The sequence below is a fragment of the Prionailurus viverrinus genome, chromosome B2 (assembly GCF_022837055.1).
Source record: "Prionailurus viverrinus isolate Anna chromosome B2, UM_Priviv_1.0, whole genome shotgun sequence".
NCBI classification, from domain to species: domain Eukaryota; kingdom Metazoa; phylum Chordata; class Mammalia; order Carnivora; family Felidae; genus Prionailurus; species Prionailurus viverrinus.
In genome coordinates, this window is record NC_062565.1 from 37,473,300 (window position 1) to 37,492,946 (window position 19,647).

The following is a 19,647-nucleotide window of genomic DNA, read 5'->3' on the forward strand; positions in this document are numbered from 1 at the left end:
TATTTATAGGCTGTTATATGTGAGACTCATGGTAACAAAACAAAAGTCTGTAGTAGATACACAAAAGATAATGGGAAAAGAATCTAAACATAACACTGCAGGAAGTCATCAAACCACAAGGGAAGAGAGCAGAAGAGGAAAAGGACAGGGAAGAACTACAAAACAATCAGAAAACAATTAACAAAATAGCAATAAGCACATACCTATCAATAATTACTTCAAATGTAAATGGGCTAAATTCTCCAATCAAAAGACATAGAAAGTTAGAGAGGGAGGGAGGCAAACCATAAGAGACTCTTAAAAACTGAGAATAAACTGAGGGTTGATGGGGGGTGGGAGGGAGGAGAGGATGGGTGATGGGTATTGAGGAGGGCACCTGTTGGGATGAGCACTGGGTGTTGTATGGAAACCAATCTGACAGTAAATTTCATATTATAAAAAAAAGACATAGAGTAGCTGAATGGATTAAAAAAAAGACACATCTATGTGCTGCCTTCAAATGTAAGAACACACACAGACTGCAAGTGAAGGAACAGAAAGTGATGGTTTATGCAAGTGGAAACTGAAAGAAAACTTGGGTAGTTACATCAGACAAAATAGACTTTTATTTTACTTTTTTTTTTTAATTTTTTTTTTCAACGTTTATTTATTTTTGGGACAGAGAGAGACAGAGCATGAACAGGGGAGGGGCAGAGAGAGAGGGAGACACAGAATCGGAAACAGGCTCCAGGCTCTGAGCCATCAGCCCAGAGCCTGACGTGAGGCTTGAACTCCCGGACTGCGAGATCGTGACCTGGCTGAAGTCGGACGCTTAACCGACTGCGCCACCCAGGCACCCCCAAAATAGACTTTTAAACAAAGACTGTAATAAAAGACAAAGATGGTCATTACATAATGATAAAGGGGTCAATTCAACAAGAAGATAGAACATTGGTAAATATTTGTGCACCCAACTTATAAGCACCTAAGCAAATACTAACAGACCAAAAGGGAGATATTGACAGCAATACAGCAATAGTACAATAGTACAATGCAATACAATAATAGTAGGGGACTTTAATATCCTACTGACTCTCACACTGATGCACACACACCATCTGTGTGTCCAGACCCAGCCATTTCTTTTTTTTTTTAATTTTAAAAAAAATATTTATTTATTTTTGAGAGAGAGAGACAGAGCATGAGTGGGAGGAGGGGCAGAGAGAGAGGAGACACAGAATCGGAAGCAGGCTCCAGGCTCTGAGCTGTCAGCACAGAGCGCGATGTGGGGCTTGAACTCATGAATCGTGAAATCATGACCTGAGCTGAAGTCAGACGCCTAACTGACGTAGCCACTCAGGCGCCCCTAGGCCCAGCCATTTCAAGACAAAAACTAGGTTTGTACCCTTCAGAGCCTCTGGTTGACCTAGAAGAGATATAGAGAGAACAAAAACAAGGGAGAGACACAGACAGACTATTCTCTTTTAAAGCATTCTATTCTGTTCCTCCACATCAGGTATTAAAGTGGTATTGAGAAATGCACCCCTCTTCCACTAAACAGAGAAAGGCACCAAGGTGGGGCGGGGGGAACCTGTTCACCACCATATTCTAGCACCTAGCTCAGTGCCTGGTACATAGTAAATCTTTATTTGGGTACATGGATTTTAATTTAATTTAACTTAATTTTTTTAAGTTTATTTACTTGTGAGAGAGAGAGAGTCAGAGAGAGAGAGAGAGGGAGGGAGAGATAGAATCCCAAGCAGGCTCCACACTGTCAGCATGGAGCCTGATGTGGGGCTCGAACTCACAAACCATGAAGTCATGACCTGAACCTAAACCAAGAGTCAGATGCTCAACCGACTGAACCACCCAGGTGCCCCTGGACACATGGATTTTAAAGATGAGTGGGATTTTTAGACTGGTGGAGCAGATGGATGCCAATAGATTACTTTGGAAATCATAAAACCAGTGGTAAATTGAGAAAACAAAACAGAAAAAAAAAACAATGAAATGTTAATTTGTTTTGTTTTTTTTTTTTTTGAAATGTTAATAATTTGTAATTCGCAGAGGAATTATGAGTGATTCTCTTTGACCTAACAAATTACCATATAATTATAGATTCTTATGACCAGTCTTTAAGTGGGAGAAAATAAAAGGAGGTGTGTTGGTTGTCCAGCATGAGGTTTGCAGGTTAGTGTGACAAGCAAAATTGGATAGTACTGCTTTGGGTTGCCAAGAACATTTGTGGAATCTCTTTCTCTGAAGATGGAGACCCTTTCATTTCTGTAATGTTCTCCATGTCTTGTTAGGAGGCAATAGTTAGCAGGCAGAATGAATCTCTACTTTTTTTCATTCCTGTGGGTTGATTATAAAGTTTCCTTCCCTCCACCCCCCTCCTTTTTCTCGGTGTGGCTTGAAGTGATCGTATCAGTTCATTTTAGCTTTAATAATGATCTCTGAAGGTACATTTCCCTGCTACATTCTGAACAGTTCACTCTTTTATCAGGTATCAGAGTAACACTGCTTCTGCTGTTCTTGAAACAATTACCAACATTCAACCCAAAGAGAGTGGAGGGGGAGTCGGAGAGACCCGGGAAGCCATTGTTTATAGACTATCTGAAGATATGCTGAGCAAACTGCCTCCTGACTACATTCCTCATGAGGTAAGCCATGCCCTGGTGTGTACAGGGCTATCTTCGGGTTCCACAAAGTTGAGGGAGATCCTGGGACCTCCCTCTCTGCTCATTTCCACTTCCTTTGCAACTCCTTTTACCCTTGTGACCTTCCCTTCCTTGCCCCTTCTCAGGCATCTTGCAAATTATGATCTGCACTTTTCTTTGTTACCCTCTACTCCACTTTCTCTTTCAATCACCTTTTCTCTACCCTTCTCCATCCCTGTGTCTTTTGATACCAAGATATCTTACCCATCTAGGCTTTGTCCATTCTTTGAACTTACCCCTTGTTTTTGTCCCTTGTAGTCTCACAATCCTCCCAGTCAGGTAATAGGAAAGCAGACCATTTAAACGAATTCACTCCCGGTGTGAATGGCAATAATTTTCTACTTCTTGAACCTCACAGTTGTTTGCTTATTAATCTAAATAAGTTTTTCTCAATTTTTTTGTAAAATCTCAAGACCCCTTTACAAAATGAGGACCCAAACAGCTTTTGTTAATGTGAGTTATAACTACTGATATTTAATATATTAGGGATTTAAATTGGAGACATTTCAAAAATATGTATTAGTTTATTGTTAAATAAGAGTAATAAACCCCATTACATGTTAACATAAATAACATTTTTATTAAAAAGTAAGTACGGGGGAGCCTGGGTGGTTCAGTCGGTTAAGCATCTGACTCTTGATTTCCGCTGAGGTCATGATCTCCTGGTTCGTGGGTTCAAGCCCCACATAGGGCTCTGTGCTGATAGTGCAGTGCCTGCTTGGGATTCTCTCTCTCCCTCTCTGTCTGCCCTTCCCATGCTCATGCTTTCTCTCTCTCTCTCTCTCTCTCTCTCTCTCAAAAAATAAACATAAAAAAATAATTCTGTTTTCCAAGATAAAAATATTCATTGAGAATAATGGTATTATTTTACATTTTTGCAAATCTCTCTAATGTCTCATTTAATAGAAGGCAGGTGGATTTTCATATCCACATGGTTGTGATACTACATGTCCTGTAGCCCTGGAAACCTTCACTGTATACTCCTGAGAGAAGAAGAGTCAAAAAGTCAAATGATATCCTAGTATTACTATGAAAATAGTTTTAATTTTGTGGACCCCCAAAAGGATCTCAGGGCCTTCAGGGGTCCCAGGCTACACTTTGAGAACTGCTGATTTAAAAAAAAAAAAGTCTCTTTAACTATAGTGAGATTTCTGGGTGGTTGAAAGTTCTGTGAAAAGTCCTCCAACTTGGTCTTCTTCCTGCAAGAAGACAGGGTTGTGTCCTCTGGCCATCCAGGGCCTCCTTTCTGCTGTTCTCAGTGTCCTCTCCTCACTGCTTGTGGGCAGAGCCTCACCTGAGCCCCAGATGGGGCTGAGTCAAGTTTAGCTCTTCAACCAAGAAGTGAGAGGCTAATGCCCTAGTGCTAGTGTAACTGTGGTCTTGTGTCTACTCTGTCCTGCTTCCTCAAGTCTGGGAAAAATGAACTTGTCAGCTGGGAACACTTAGGATCCTTGAGCTACAGGCTTCCCACTGCAGCGAGTACCCCCAAAACTAAAACAAAACAAAACAAAACAAAACAAAACAAAACAAAAACATTTTCTTCATTCTTAAAACAGTTTTTGTTTCCATTATGTAGATAAGTACCAAGACATTTGGCCAAGATACTGAAAGCAGTTGCTTCACATAGAGACAGATATAGTAAGGGAAGGAAATATTTTTTTAATGGATACAATATACTTTCAACAGATGGGGCATAAAACCTGCCTTCAGAGATTTTAAAAATTGGCATGTGGAAGTGAAATAAAACTCACTCTAGATGCCTAGACCACAGGCTGGTATACCAGAGGAGGCTTCTAAGATCTTGGGATAATTTGAGGTGTCCAGGGTTGGTTGGGGCCATTCCTCCGAGTTCTCTGTGCTGGCAACATCCTAGCAGGAACTGAGTGTGAGGGATGTCATTAGGTGGGTTGCTAAATGGGAAGGAGTTTGTACTGAGGCATCTAAAACTGCTTCCTCTTTCAAGAGCACTTACCTTTTAGTGTCCTTTATTTTACTGAAGAGAGAGATTTGTTCTTGAAAATGTGGCTGTAAAGTGAATTTTATAAATTGAAATATAATTATACTATTGACTTTCATAGTAAAAATGGAGCCACATTACTGAAGAAGAGACTACTTGGTCCCAGAAATATAATGAAAATCCTATGTAAGACTGCAGCAAATCTTTCATCTTATTAGTAAAAAGATAATTTGGAGCTGGAACAATAACCATACTCAAAATAAAATCAGTACTAAAATTATATTTTCAAGAGTTAAGTTTTTCCTAAGCTTGACTCTATTGCAAAAGAAGTTTCTCCTTTAAAACGGTAAGTAGGGTAAGGCAATTTGTTTGAGGCTGTTAGCATACTAAAAAATACCTACCTGGCCTGTTGATTTGACGTTGTAGCCAATACCTGGGCTTAATTTCCCACATATGGGGGTTGCAAAAGTATTTCCATAATTTCCTTTCTCCGTCAGTGTGAATTTCTACACAGTAGTTGTGATTTAAAGGGGGTGATATATATGCTCTTCAGCCACTGGAGGCTGAAGGGCCTGAGCTGAGAATGAGGCAGTGGAGCCTGCAAAAATGTAAAGTTCTAGAACCAGGAACTTGAGAGAATGCCTGAAGGTTAGTATGGTGAGTGGGTTAGGGACCTCCACTGGCATGTTTGACTGGGATTTATATCATTCGCTCTGCCTGCCCAGATATTCCCACCCAGGCTCTTCCTTTTTCTATCACTGCTTGCCTGAGTTTGTGCTTCCCCTTTTCATCCTTCACCCACTAGAAGTGGCCCAACTGCAGGAAACCAGAGGTGTCCATTGCTCAGTGGGACACTTTAGCACCATGCTAGCAAACCTAGCATGTAAAATGAGAAGGATGGAACAGATGAACTTGAAGGCCATCGTCTCTAACATTCCATGACTCAGGATGGGGCAGTGGGCATCTCCAGCAGAGAACCTACAGTTGAATGGCTTTCTGGTGATTCTGCAGACTGGTACATCAGTCTAAATTCTCTCCCACTCCATGTGCCTATCCTTACCCCTCATGTACTGGCATCTCTTTGATAGTGGCCAGCAGAAAGTTCAGATCTCTATATGAGCTCTTGCCAGGACTCACAGTCAATCTTTTCTTGGGCATAGGACACTAAATTGAAATGTGTATATATATTGGCTTATTTTCCAATAATTGTTATATTTTATTATTCCCACAACCAGATGCTTTTATATTGATCTCTTCAAAATGGTCAATAAATGATATACCCCAAAAATAACAAATGACAGGTGCTTAATGGCTCTCCCACGAAGTCAAATATTTTCATTGATTAGATTAGGAAAGGCTCTCTTTAGTCGCCCTGGCCAAGGCAACAATGATCTTAGGACACTGCAGCCAATCGTTCATTGGTAACTGCTCTGTAAAGATTTTGTCCGTATTAACTTTCTGTGACATTTCTAATAACAACTCTGTAAGCATTATGAAAAAAATATTCCAAACTGTACTCTTTTAAAGGTTAGATTGCAAAGGAATATTTAACTGACACTTAGTACTTAATCATTTAAAAGGGAAAAAAGGTACAATTCTATTTCAGCTTTTTAAAGTACATTTCCAATTAGCAACTAAGTACAATCAATAGGAAATAAAAATCATTTTAGTTGAACAGTAGTTTTTGAGGCCCAGAAAATGGGGAATTTAATGGCAAGTTTGGTTCTGCAAAAGGTATTTTAGAATCCATTTGGTAGAGATATATCCAGAGGAAGAAAAAGAACAGAGAAAGGAGAGATCATTGGAAGAGAAATAACAGATGATAAAAGAAATTTAGAAATTCATTTCTTGTATGCTTTTTTTTTTTTAAGGTGAAGGCTCGTTTGATCAAGATGGGACATCTTAATTCAATGAACATATTTCTGAGACAAGAAATTGACAGAATGCAAAGAGTCATCTCAATACTTCGAAGTAGCTTGAGTGATCTAAAATTGGCCATTGAGGGAACAATCATTATGAGTGAGGTGAGCTATTATCTCAATTGTCATTTCCCTCTTCTGCTGATTTCTCTTGTTCTTATATTTTAACTTTACCTTTTTCAGAATTTGAGAGACGCCCTGGACAACATGTATGATGCTCGCATACCTCAGCTCTGGAAAAGAGTGTCCTGGGATTCATCCACACTGGGCTTCTGGTTCACTGAACTTCTGGAAAGAAACGCTCAGTTTTCTACTTGGATATTTGAGGGGAGGCCCAATGTATTTTGGATGACTGGTTTCTTTAATCCACAAGGTATGTGCTCATAGGAGAGTGGGTAAAGTTGGAAGGTGAGGGTAGTTGCACTGTGGGATGAATATGTATGATATATAATAATACAGAGGTACAGCTTGCTAAGTTCTGGGCATAGGCTTTCAAAGGATGGGGAACACAGATGATCCTTCTGTAATTGTTCTGCAAATTCAATCTGAAATTCATTCTACCATTGCTTCCACAATATGGAGGCAAACCTTCCATTTTTCTTCTCACCTACTTCAGCAAGCCTGTGGTCAGGACATGTGAAATAGTAAAGTTTTATTCAGATCTTAGTTTTAAATGTTTTGTGAAATTGTCGAACATGAAGCACCAAAACATGCAAAAATTTTTCTAGGTTGCAGGAAATTAGACTGATTTCAAAACTGATCATGTGGCATTTAGTGGACTTCTAGACTCGGCCCCCTCTCAGTTTTTTATCCCCTGAAAAAGTGCTTTGTGATTCTGCTGCATTTCTTCCTTCACTCTAGAAATTCTTACTAAGTATTTTTTACTAAGTTACTAACCAGATGTCTATTGACATAATAAATTGTGCATAATTTGGTAAGCTCATAAAACCCACTATGGTTAAAGTTAGTGTTTTGGATTTAGAAATTTGTGGAGTTCATTGAATTCATAAAGTTCAGAGACACAACAACTTTTTGCCTTACTACAATATGGATAATTTTACTTCAAGTAATTCTTATTTTTTAAAGTTTTATTTAAATTCCAGTTAGTTAACATATAGTGTAATATGAGTTTCAGGTGTACAGTATAGTGATTCCACACTTCCATATATCACCTGCTGCTCATCACAAGTGCCCTTCTTAATCCCCATCACCTATTTCATCCATCCCCCCCACCAACCTCCCCTCTAATAACCATCAGTTTATTCTCTATAGTTAAGAGTTTGTTTTTTGATTTGCCTCTCCCTTTGTCCTTTGCTCATTTGTTTTGTTTATTAAAATCCACATATGAGTGAGAGCATATAGTATTGGTCTTTCTTTGACTGACTTATTTCGCTTAACATGATACTCTCTGGCCTTATCCATGTTGTTGCAAATGGCAATATTTCATTCCTTTTGAAGGCTGAGTAATATTACATTGTGTATACATATACCATAACTTCTCTATCCATTCATCAGTTGATGGGCATGTGGGCTGCTTCCATAATTTGGCTATTGTAGATAATGTTGCTATAAACATTGGGGTGCAAGTGTGCCCCTTTGAATCAGTATTTTTGTATCCTTTGGGTAAATATCTAGTAGTGCCATTGCTGGATCATAGGGTAGTTCTATTTTTAACTTTTTGATGAACCTCCATACTGTTTTCCACAATGGTGGTACAAGTTTGCATTCCCAACAGTGCGAGACAGTTTCCCTTTCTCCACACCCTCACCAACACCTGTTGTTTCTTGTGTTGTTGAGTTTAGCCTTTCTGACAGGTGTGAGGTGATATCTCATTGTAGTCTTGATTTGCTTTTCTCTGACAGTGAGTAATGTTGAGCATCTTTTCAGGTGTCTGTTGGCCACCTATATTTCTTCTTTGGAAAAATGTCTATTCAGGCCCTCTGCCCAATTTTTAATTGGATTATTCATTTTAGGGGTGCTGAGTTGAAGTTCTCTATAGATTCTGGATACTAATCCTTTATCAGATATGTCATTTGCAAATATCTTCTCCCATTCTTTAGGTTGCCTGATAGTTTGCAGAAGCTTTTTTTTTGCAGTCCCAATAGTTTATTTTTGCTTTTGTTCCCCTTACCTCAGGAGTCATATCTAGAAGGAAGTTGCTATGGTTGATGTCAAAGAGGTTACTACCTGTGTTCTCTTCTAGGATTTTTATGGTTTCAGGTCTCACATTTAGGTCTTTAATCCATTTTTAATTTATTTTTGTGTATGGTGTAAGAAAGTGACCCAGTTTCATTCTTTTGCATGTTGCTGTCCAGTTTTCCCAACACCATTTGTCAAAAAGACTGTCTTTTCCCCACTGAATATTCTTTACTGCTTTGTCGAAGATTAATTGGCCATGTAATTATGGGTTCATTTCTGGGTTTTCTATTCTGTTCTGTTGATATAGGTATCTATTTTTGTTCCAGTACCATACTGTGTTGATCACTACAGGTGTGTAATACAACTTAAAGTCTGGAATTATGATGCTTCAAGCTTTGCTTTTCTTTTTCAACATTGGCTTTGGCTATTTGGGGTCTTGTGGTTCCATACAAATTTTAGGACTGCTTGTTCTAGCTCTGTGAAAAATTCTGTTGGTACTTTGAAAGGGATTGAATTAAATATGTAGATTGCTTTCGGTACTATAGACATTTTAACAATATTTGTTCTTCCAATCCATGATCATGATCATGGAATGTCTTTCCATTTTTTTTCTGTCATCTTAAATTTCATTCATCAATGTTTTATAGTATTCAGAGTACAGGTCTTTTTCTTGTTTGGTTAGGTTTATTCCTACATATCTTATGGTTTGGGTGTAATTATAAATGGATTGATTCCTTATCTTTCTACTGCTTCGTTATTGGTGTATAGAAATGCAACATATTTCTGTATGTTGGTTTTGCATCCTGCAACTTTACTGAATTCATGTATACGTTCTAGCAGGTTTTTTTGGTGGGGTCTTTAGGGTTTTCTATGTAGAGTATCATGTCATCTGCAAATAGTAAAAGTTTGACTTCTTCCTTGCTGATTTGGATGCCTTTTGTTTCTTTTTGTTGTCTGATTGCTGTGGCTAGGACTTCTAGTACTATGTTGAATAAATGTGTTGAGGGTGGACATCCCTGTCTTGTTTCTGACTATAGAGGAAAAGCTTTCAGTTTTTCTCCATTAAAGATGATATTAGCTATGTTTTTTTTATATATATGGCCTTTATTATGTTGAGGTATGTTCCCTCTAAACCTACTTTGTGGAGGGTTTTTAAAATGAATGGATGTTGTACTTTGTCAAATGCCTTTTCTGTATCTATTGAAGTGATAATATGGTTCTTATCCTTTCTTTTATTATGTGGTGTATCACACTGATTGATTTGTGAATATTGGACCACTCCTGAAGCCCAGGAATAAATCCCACTTGATTGTGGTGAATAATTCTTTTAATGTACTGTGGAATTTGATTTGCTAGTATCTTGTTGAGAATTTTTGCATTCGTGTTAATCAGGGATATTGGCCTGTAATTCTCTTTTTTAGTGGGGTCTTTGTCTGTTTTTGGAATCAAGGTAATCTGGCTTCATAGAATGAGTTTGGAAGTTTTCTTCCCATTTCTATTTTTTGGATCAGTTTGAGAAGAATAGGTATAACTCTTCTTTAAAGGTCTGATATAATTCCCCTGGGAAGCCATCTGGCCCTGGACTTTTGTTTGTTGGGAGATTTTTGATTACTGATTCAATTTATTTGCTAGTTATGGGTCTGTTCACATTTTCTATTTCTTCTGTTTTACTTTTAGTAGTTTGTATGTTTCCAGGAATTTTCCATTTCTTCCAGATTGCCCAGTTTGTTGGCGTACAATTTTTGATAACATTCTCTTATGATTGTATTTCTGTGGTGTTGGTTGTGATCTGTCCACTTTCATCCGTGATTTTATTTATTTTGGTCTTTTTTTTTTTAATAAGTCTGGTTACGGGGTTATCAATTTTACTAATTCTTTCAAAGAATCAGCTCTTAGTTTTGTTGATCTGTTCTACTGTGTTTTTGTTGTTGTTGTTGTTGTTTTTGCTTGTTTCTATATCATTCATTTCTGTTCTAATATTTATTATTTCCCTTCTGGCTTTAGGCTTTATTTGCTATTTCTTTTCTATCTCATTTAGGTGTAAGTTTAGGTTGTGTATTTGAGACTTTTCTTGCCTCAGGTAGGCCTGATGGCTATATACTTCCCTCTTATGACTGTCTTTGCTGCATCTCAAGGTTTGGGACTGTCGTGTTTCCATTTTCATTTGTTTCCATATACTTTTAAATTTCTTCTTTAATTTCCTGGTTAACTCATCCATTATTTAGTAGGATGTTCTTTAATATCTATGTATTTGTGGTCTTTCCACATTTTTTTCTTATGATTAACTTCAAGTTTCATAGCATTGTTGTTCTGAAAATACACATGGTGTGATCTCAGTCTTTTTGTACTTGTTGAGAGCTGATTTGTGACCCAGTATGTGATCTGTTTTGGAGAATGTTCCATGTTAACTCAAAAAGAATGTGTATTTGGCTGTATTAGGATGAAATGCTCTGAATATATCTATTAAGTCCATCTGATCCAGTGTGTCATTCAAAGCCATTGTTTCCTTGTTGATTTTCTGCTTAGATGATCTGTCCATTGTTGTTAAGTGGGGGTGTTAAAGTCCCTTACTATTATTGTACTATTATCAATGAGTTTCTTTATGTTTGTTTTTAAATGACATATATATCCGGGTGTTTACAATTTGGGGGCATAAATATTTACAATTGTTAGGTCTTCTTGGTGGAGAGACCCCCCCCCATTCATTATTTAGTTGCATGTTATTTAACCTTCATGTATTTGTGGTGTTGGCAGATTTTTTTTCTTGAGGTTGACTTCTAGTTTCATAGCTACTTCAAGTAATTCTTGGCCAAAATAAAGTAATGTTGGATTCCTTACAGTTCAGCATCTTATAGGTCCACTTGTAATACAATTTAATTTGCACATACAAATTTAAGAGGTATTATTGCTACTCATAATATGGTTGAATCTCATAAAATAATCTCAAGTGAAGGAAGTCAAGCAGAACACATTGCAATTTGTTATACTGTATACATTGTGATATATGTATACTGTATAATTCCATTTACACAAAGAATCAAAACAGGCAAAACAGATCCATGGTGTTAAAAATCAGGCTAGTGGTTGCCCTTGAGGGAGAGGGCAGTGATTGCAAAAGGGCGCAAGGGGCTTCTGGGGGCCTAGGAATGTTCCATTTCTTGATCTGGATGTTGGTTACATGGCTGTATTCTCTTGGTGAAAATTCGTCATGCTGTACACTTATTTACGCAGTTTTCTTTGTATAAATAATACTTCAACAAATAGTATACCTTTAATTGTCCCCTGTGTACATACATTAATTCACTTCATGCATTTTTAAGTATTTTAACATTTTCTAAATTTAAAACACTAACCATGGCTGTTTTTATGAGCTTACAAAACTATACATAGTATATTATTGTGTCAATAGGCTTTATATTTGTAAAGGACAGCTCCCAGATTTCACTTATCTATTTTTCTCCCAGATTTTCCATTGAATTTGGGGAGGAAACATTTTTATTATGGTTCTCGGATTTCATGTGTCTACTTATGAGTGTCTCTTTCCTCCTTACCAGCCCTCAATTTGAGTGAGTTGTCACCAGGTAATTCCTGGCTTGAGGGCCTGAAGAAATAGCACTTAACTTAATTAGGATTGTCTAACCACCTTCCATTTGCTAGCCCCTCTGCTAGGTGCTTTCAATAGAGAGAGATTTGAGACCCAATTCATGCCCTAAAGGAGCTTCATAATCTGATTGGTAAGACAGACCCATCAGCAACTTTAACATAATGTGATAAGTGCTTCACCCCAGTGAGAGCTAAGTGCCATAGTAGTACAGAGGACAGGAAGATGAATTCTGCCAAGGTAAGGCTCCAGAAGAGCTTTATACAGGAAGAATGGGGTAGAATTTGCAGGGACTTGAGAAAGGGGCATTCCAGTCAGAGACTTGAGCAAAGACAAGGCATCTCCAGGGAAAGAAGGACAGCAGCATGGCCTGAGTTCAGAGAGGGGAGCAGAGGTGGGGGGCAGTGAGGCTGGCGTGTGGAGTCTCCTGGGGGAGTTTAGGCCACATCATAAAGGCAATTGGAAGTCCCAATTCGGGATCAAATTGGGTCTTTGATCCAATTTGATCAAAGATCAAAGATCAAAAGATAATCCCAGGAGAAGGTAGAGAGTAGACTGGAGTATGAAGCTTCTGAGCAATGAGACTCTTACCAAGTCCAAGGGAGAGAGCCTGGGACCTTAACTAGGTGAAGAGGAAGGGACAGATCTGATGGGGTGACTAAATGGGGGACTTTTTTCATTGTTTATTTATTTATTTTAGAGAGAGATAGCAGGAAAAAGGGACAAAGGGGGAGAGAGAGAGAGAGAGAGAGAGAGAGAGAGAGGATCCTAAGCAGGCTCCATGCTCAGCACAGAGCCCAGTGTGGGGCTCAATCCCACGACCCTGGGATCATGACCTGAGCCAAAGTCAAGGGTCAGAAGCTCAACTGACTGAGCCACCCACGCACCCTAAATGGGGGTTCTTTGAGAGAACAGAGAGAGACAACGGCTGAGGCTAAAGGCCTGGTATAAGGCAGGGAGCGTTGGAAGAGGGACTGGCTGAGAGGAAAGCAAGGAGCACTGGATTTGTCAGCTAGTGCTGGTGGGACATCCAGGTGGAGAGGTGTGTTGGCAGACTTGGAATTTGGGAGAGGGGTAAAGATCAGTGATTTTCAAAAGGATGTGAGGTCATTAAGTGCATTTTTGATATTCAAGAACCAAGGTAATGGGGTTGGTTCATCCCTGGCCTTCCATAGACACAGACAAATTAAGTTGTATATCACAACACACAGTCTCTTTCCATGACTGGTTTTTTTTTTTCATTAGAAATATGACTTAAAATGGCAAAGTATTAATGTGAACTAATCCGTAATTGTTACTGTTTGTTAAGAAATGTCACAAGCCAGAACGTTTAAAAAAATTCAAATGCAGATGTACATTTCAGTTTTCTTGTCATTATTTGTTAGTAATACTAATCCTTTCTCTTTCCTTAATTTCTGTTTTCAGCTTAAACTCTGATTCTTTCTCTCATGGCTCTCATGTCTTGGAAAGGCCTGGATTCAAGCATGCTACCTTTATGCACATGTACATAGACATATACCCTTGTCTTGTCTATGATTGCTTTTTATTTGTGGTGTAGCATAGTAGAGGTCATCTTTCCCTGCACACTAATCACTTTTCTGCTTCCTTTTCCTTTTCTTGACATGAGAGAAAAATTACTTTCTGTTCCATATCACCTGACCAAATCTGGACATCACAAAGATTACAGCAATTTCATACATGTTCATAGACAGTGTGCAAGCAGATAAAGCGCCTTCCAATTGGAAGCTTCTCTGATCACTATTTGACAATAATTGATTCTTAGCATGACTGTATCTCCTGGGTTTTACATCTTCTAACCCAGTCCCCTTCAATGAAATTTCTTTCTTTGGCTCAAGATATTTAAATAAATGGGCTTTTTTTTTAATTAAAAAAAAAAAAACACGTTGAAGTAAAACGTAATTCAGTTTGCAACAAGACCATAGTTTTATTACAAATACGTAGAGTCAAAATCAGGCTATGAAATATTTGAAAATAAAATTTCACATATAACCATTTAGTTTTGTGTTCTTATAATGTAATATGGCATCCAGTACTGTCAGACGTGTGTTTCCCGTGGCACCTCTAAAGATTGCTCCTCAGGCCTAAGTGCCTTCAAGGCCCATGCTGCCACAAGGACAGGTGATAGCCTTGTGTGCCCCCCAGTCTGTGTCTGAGCTGAATGCTGTTTGTAGCACTGCTCCATTGCCTTATGGCGGTCTGATATTTTGTCAGTCATACTCGAAGAGGCTGAGTCAGCCACCATGGAATGGTATTTTCAGTCCCCTTCACAATAATTTCTTGTAGTAGTTGATGAGCTCACCTATATGGCAGTTAGGCTTGATTATTAAAATGGTCAGGCGGGAGTGCCTGGGTGGATCATTGGGTTAAGCAGCTGACTCTTGATTTCAGCTCAGGGCATGATCTCATAGTTAGTGAGTTCGATCCCTGCGTCGGGCTCTATGCTCACAGCGTGGAGCCTGCTTTGGATCTTCTGTCTCCCTCTCTCTACCCCTCCCTCACTCACACATGATCTTCTCTACCTTTCTCTCTCTCTCTCTCTCTCACTATCTCCCTCCCCCCACTCTCTCTCTCTCTCTCAAAAATATTAAAAAAATGGTCAAGCTCTCTGTACCCATGACCCTATAATATTTGTTCAATGGCTCAACTTTTGGTAGTGCAGGGATTTGCACCCCAGTGATTACTCAGGTCCAAGAGGACCTTAGTACTCCAGCAATTGCTGATACACATGTTCACATATTGTTTAAGATTGTCCTTCTCAGGGGGCACCTGGGTGGCTCAGTCGGTTGGGCATCCGACTTCGGCTCAGGTCATGATCTCACACTCCGTGAGTTTGAGCCCCACGTTGGGCTCTGTGCTGACAGCTCAGAGCCTGGAGCCTACTTCGGATTCTGTATCTCCCTCTCTCTCTGCTGCTCCCCTGCTCATGCTGTGTCTCTCTCTGTCTCAAAAATAAATAAAAACATTAAAAAAAAAAAAAAAGATTGTCCTTCTCAGGGTTCTTGAAGGAATTGTTCTGTCTCTTGTTCCCACAGGTGTACATTTTCAGAGTATCATGTACATATGATTTAGATTCTAATTTGTGTGTGTGTGTGTGTGTGTGTGTGTGTGCGCACGCACGCCTGTGTCGTAGGTGTAGAAAATGAGTTGTAATGAGCCTCGCTTCAAGTAGGGATTGACTGCCTTTCAAAACCTCTTAATTGATAGCCATGCTTTGTCATTTGTTGTTAGGTATGATTCACAGGTACTGCTGATGCAGAGGCTGAACATGCTCTTCAGGCCTCACACCTCTATCTTAGATTGAATCATGTAGTATCGTTTTACAAATGTTTAACTCCACCTGGAGCCTGATGCCATTTGGATGCCAACTTCTGTTAGGTTTTCTGCTTTTTTTCTCAGTGTCTCAACAATCCGTGTCAGTCTGACAAAGGAGATACCAGTGACAAGTTATACATAGTACAAATCAAGATTTTCTGTTAGAGAGGATTTTGCTAAAGCAAGGGGATAGGTATTTTTTGTCCTGTTATCTTTTTTTATAGTAAAAATTATCTATAACCTCTTGCTGATGTATTTGTTTTCAGGGCAACATCATCAACTAGCAGCACTTTCTGAATGTTTGTCTTATAAAAAGCCTGACGTTTGTCGGGTGGAAAAGTGCACCAAGGTTTAATAGAATTTTAGGATTAGAAGGGACTGGGAGATTTCTTCTAATCCCACAACAATCATAATCATTCCCCAAAGCTACTGTGTGCTGAACCAGAGCTTCCCCTAATGTCTGAGGGAAGCCAGGTGAATGGACCTCAGGGTTCTAAACCTCTGAGTGATAGCACTCACCTGCTCTATCCTCAAACCACAGAATGATTGGACGACTGTGGACACCTTAAAATGCCTCCAAAATGAGTAACAACCCATCTTCCTTGCCTTCATGTCACAGGGGCTTAGATGTACCTGGCTTCAGTCATAATCCTTATACACATCTCTTATAATTCTAGTTTCTGCACATCGTTATCTTCCTTACCAAGTGTCCAATCCCTTGTAATCTGGCCAGCCTCATCACTGCTGTCTCCAAGGCTACCAAACCTAGTGACCTTCTTGCCAACTTCATTCCCCCTAACTATACTAGGATGCCAATTCTACCTTCCTTGGTTCTCCTCCTGTCTCTTCTAGGACTGCTTCTTAGTCCACTTTTGTAGGCTCTTCTCAAGCAAGTTCTGCCCTTGGCCCTGGTACCTACATGGATGATGTCAACCGTTCTCACAGATGCAACTGTTTATCTGCATATGACTGACTCATCCAAAGTCCTTGTTTGAGATTCTGATTCTTCACTTCCAGCTGTGAATGTAGAGTATTCCATACTCCTGTGAACCTCACCAGTACTGCCATCTGGTCATCTTCCTCCTAAACCATCCTCATCAAGATTCTGTACATTTGCTTATGTATCACCATCCTCCAGATCACCCAATCCTTGTGAATGGTCCTTTCATATCCAAACAGCTTTGAAGAGGGAAGCCAAGAAAGCATAGTGTGGTAGAAGACAAGAGGGGAAAGTAGGAAGTAGTGACAGAAGCTGCCAGAAATCAAGTAAGATAGGACCAAACGTGGTCAGATGGCTTTATCAACAAGGAGATTGTTGGCAAAAGAAGTGTCAGTGAGGTGGATGGGGAGGTGGAGGAGTCAGACTTCAAGAAGAGTGAGTAGGACCACAGGAAATGGAGAGACAGAGAATATGAACAAGAAGGATAATTGTCTCAAGCAAGTTGGCTTTGAAGAGGAAAAGCAAGTTGGAGGAGTGGTTGTAAGAAGAAAGGATTTCCTTTTTTCTTCTTATAATGATAGAAGAGGCTTGAGTCTATTCAAATATGGTTGGGAAGAAGCCAGTAGAGAGAGATAGAAGGAGAGTGAGAGACAGACAGAGAGAGAGTGCACACAAAGATAACAGACAGAGATAAAAGAAGCAAAGAGGGGATGGCTTCCAAGAGGAGAGATGCACTCTGAGAAGGTGGAAGGACACCATACACATTGTAGGGAGGAATGAGTGTAGATGCAAGTGAGTTTGTCAGTTTGATGGCAGAGAGATAAGGGAGTTCTTATCTGATGCTTTCTATTTTCTCCTTGAAGAAGGACATGAAGTGATCTCAGGAGCAGGAAGGTGTTGGAGGACAGACTTAAGGAGGGGGCAGAAGTTTGAGAAATTGGGCTACTGAGGGAGACAGGGAAAGATTCGTGGGTGACTTTGAGAATCCTGTCGAGGAAAGTGGCAATGATGTGGTGGTCTGAGTATTATTCGGCAGCCTGGAATAGGTATAGGAAGGGGGACATTTGGATTCATGTAGGATTGGAGTTTTGGCTGGGCAAGTGATGACAAGAATGAATCTAGACTACCTGGGAAAGAAAGGAAGAAAAGGTGGAGTTCAGGAGGTCTTCAGAAATGATAAGGTCAGGGAATGGAGAGGTCAAGATGCTAAATGGATGCTGAAGAGGCCCAGATGATCGAGGATGCTCAGTGAATGGAGGCAGATAGTATTTGGAGAGGGGAGGAGCATGTGGCCTGAGGGTGTGTTTGTCAAAGCAGCAGAGATTCTCATAAAGGATGGAGGAACAATTGGGAAGGACTGTGTCTTTAGAGTTGAGCAGGGCTCCAGTAAGGGGAAGAAGATGGAGAGAATGTTCTGTGAAGAGTTGGTTGACCATAGAACCACTCTAGAGGGAAAAATGGAAAGGTTTGATTGGGGCAAGGGAAAGGAAGCATAAAGTAGCACTCAGAGAAGGTAGAGCAGCTCAAGGAATTACATTTTGGCACATAAAACATGGTGGGTTTAGGGGACCACAGAAGTAGCCCCAGCTTTCCCACTTATACTCAGGTTCTGTTGAAGCCAACCCCGTCCTGGATTAACAACATCACAGAGAGCATGTATGTCTCAAGGGACTGTGGAAGGAGTCCACTCAAACAACTGACAGCCTTCCTAATATTTTGCTTGTACATGGGGCATTTCTGTTACTACTTGTCAAATTTGTTCTTAAAACAAATCTGGGTCAGTGACCTCTCAGTGGCCTGCTGTGTGGATCTTTTTACATAGCAGTATTTCTCAGCCCTACCTGTACAATAGAATCTCCTGCGAAACTTTTAATACATAGTAATGCCTGGGGCTCCAGACCAATTATATCAGAACCTCTGGTGATGAGGCCTCTAGAGTCTGGACAGTTAGTTTTCTTAAAAGCTCCCTTGGTCATTCTAATGTGTAAACTAGGCCTTAGACTACCCAGTATGTGGTCCACCAGCCAACAACATCAGTACTACTTGGGAGGTTGATAGAAATGGAGAATCTCAGGCCCCTACCCTTGACCTACCTACTGAATCATAACCTGCATGTTAATAAAAGCTCCTTCCCCAGCTGATACCTAAGAACATTAAAGTTTGAGAAGCCCTGCCTTGAAACAATGCCAATGCCAGGGTCCCACCTCTAGATTCTGATTTTACTGATCTGGGTTGTGACATGGGAATCAGGAGTTATAAGACTTTCCAGATATTTCTAACTTGCAGCCAAGTTTAAGATCCCCCACCTTACAGCATCTAGCAAAGCATCAGGAGAGGTGCCTGGTGCATTTTTATTCAACCGGGTGGATCAGCCTCATCTTTGTTTAACGATTTCTGACCTTTATTTAACGTACTAATGAACTCTGTTTGCTTCTCATTTGGGGGAAAAACTGCCTGTCATACGCTTGCAGCAGGAACATCATTTCTCCTCATCTTTGAAGATGCTACTGGGAGGCTTGGTAACTAATAAGACAGGAAATACTGCCCAACCTAAGGCCCGTTACATAAAGACCGGTTCATTTATTAAAGAAAAAAAAATGGCTGATAGGAGCATCATTACAGAATACTAACCTCCTCCTTATCAAACTGAGACAAGCAACCTTCCTGATTAGTTATTTCTTTAGTCTCTTCTCAGGCCATGTTTGAAATGATACTTAAAGAACTCTACAGCTTTCTTTAGGCTGACTGATTGCACAAGTCAAACAACAGTAATTAGTTTGCTGAAATGTTGGGTTACTACTATTATAGGAATTAAGACACAACACATGTTATTTTAGACCTGAGTTTCCAAAGTACAACACTAGCTTGAAAGTGAAAATTTTAAAGAAAAACTTGACAAGTCTTTTAAGATTTCATTGTGCTGTATGAGTTTGAAGGTGAAAAAAATTTTTTTAAACACCTCATTTAGAACACATGCAACTCAGATGTTTGAATAGTCAAATCACCCATTTCCATGTGGGTGGTTAAATATCATGAAGAACAAAAGGTTATTATTGGTG

The 19,647-nt window shown here is 39.6% G+C and overlaps 1 protein-coding gene across 1 annotated transcript in view; it reads left to right on the forward strand.

Moving 5' to 3' along the window:
- The window catches only part of DNAH8 (dynein axonemal heavy chain 8), a 338,484-nt gene that overhangs the window by 310,650 nt on the left and 8,187 nt on the right, over positions 1–19,647 (forward strand). Inside the window, exons 90-92 of the mRNA XM_047860389.1 lie at positions 2,486–2,642; positions 6,528–6,680; positions 6,759–6,948. Coding sequence (XP_047716345.1) covers positions 2,486–2,642; positions 6,528–6,680; positions 6,759–6,948 — 500 coding nt within the window. The remainder of the gene's footprint in view (positions 1–2,485; positions 2,643–6,527; positions 6,681–6,758; positions 6,949–19,647) is intronic.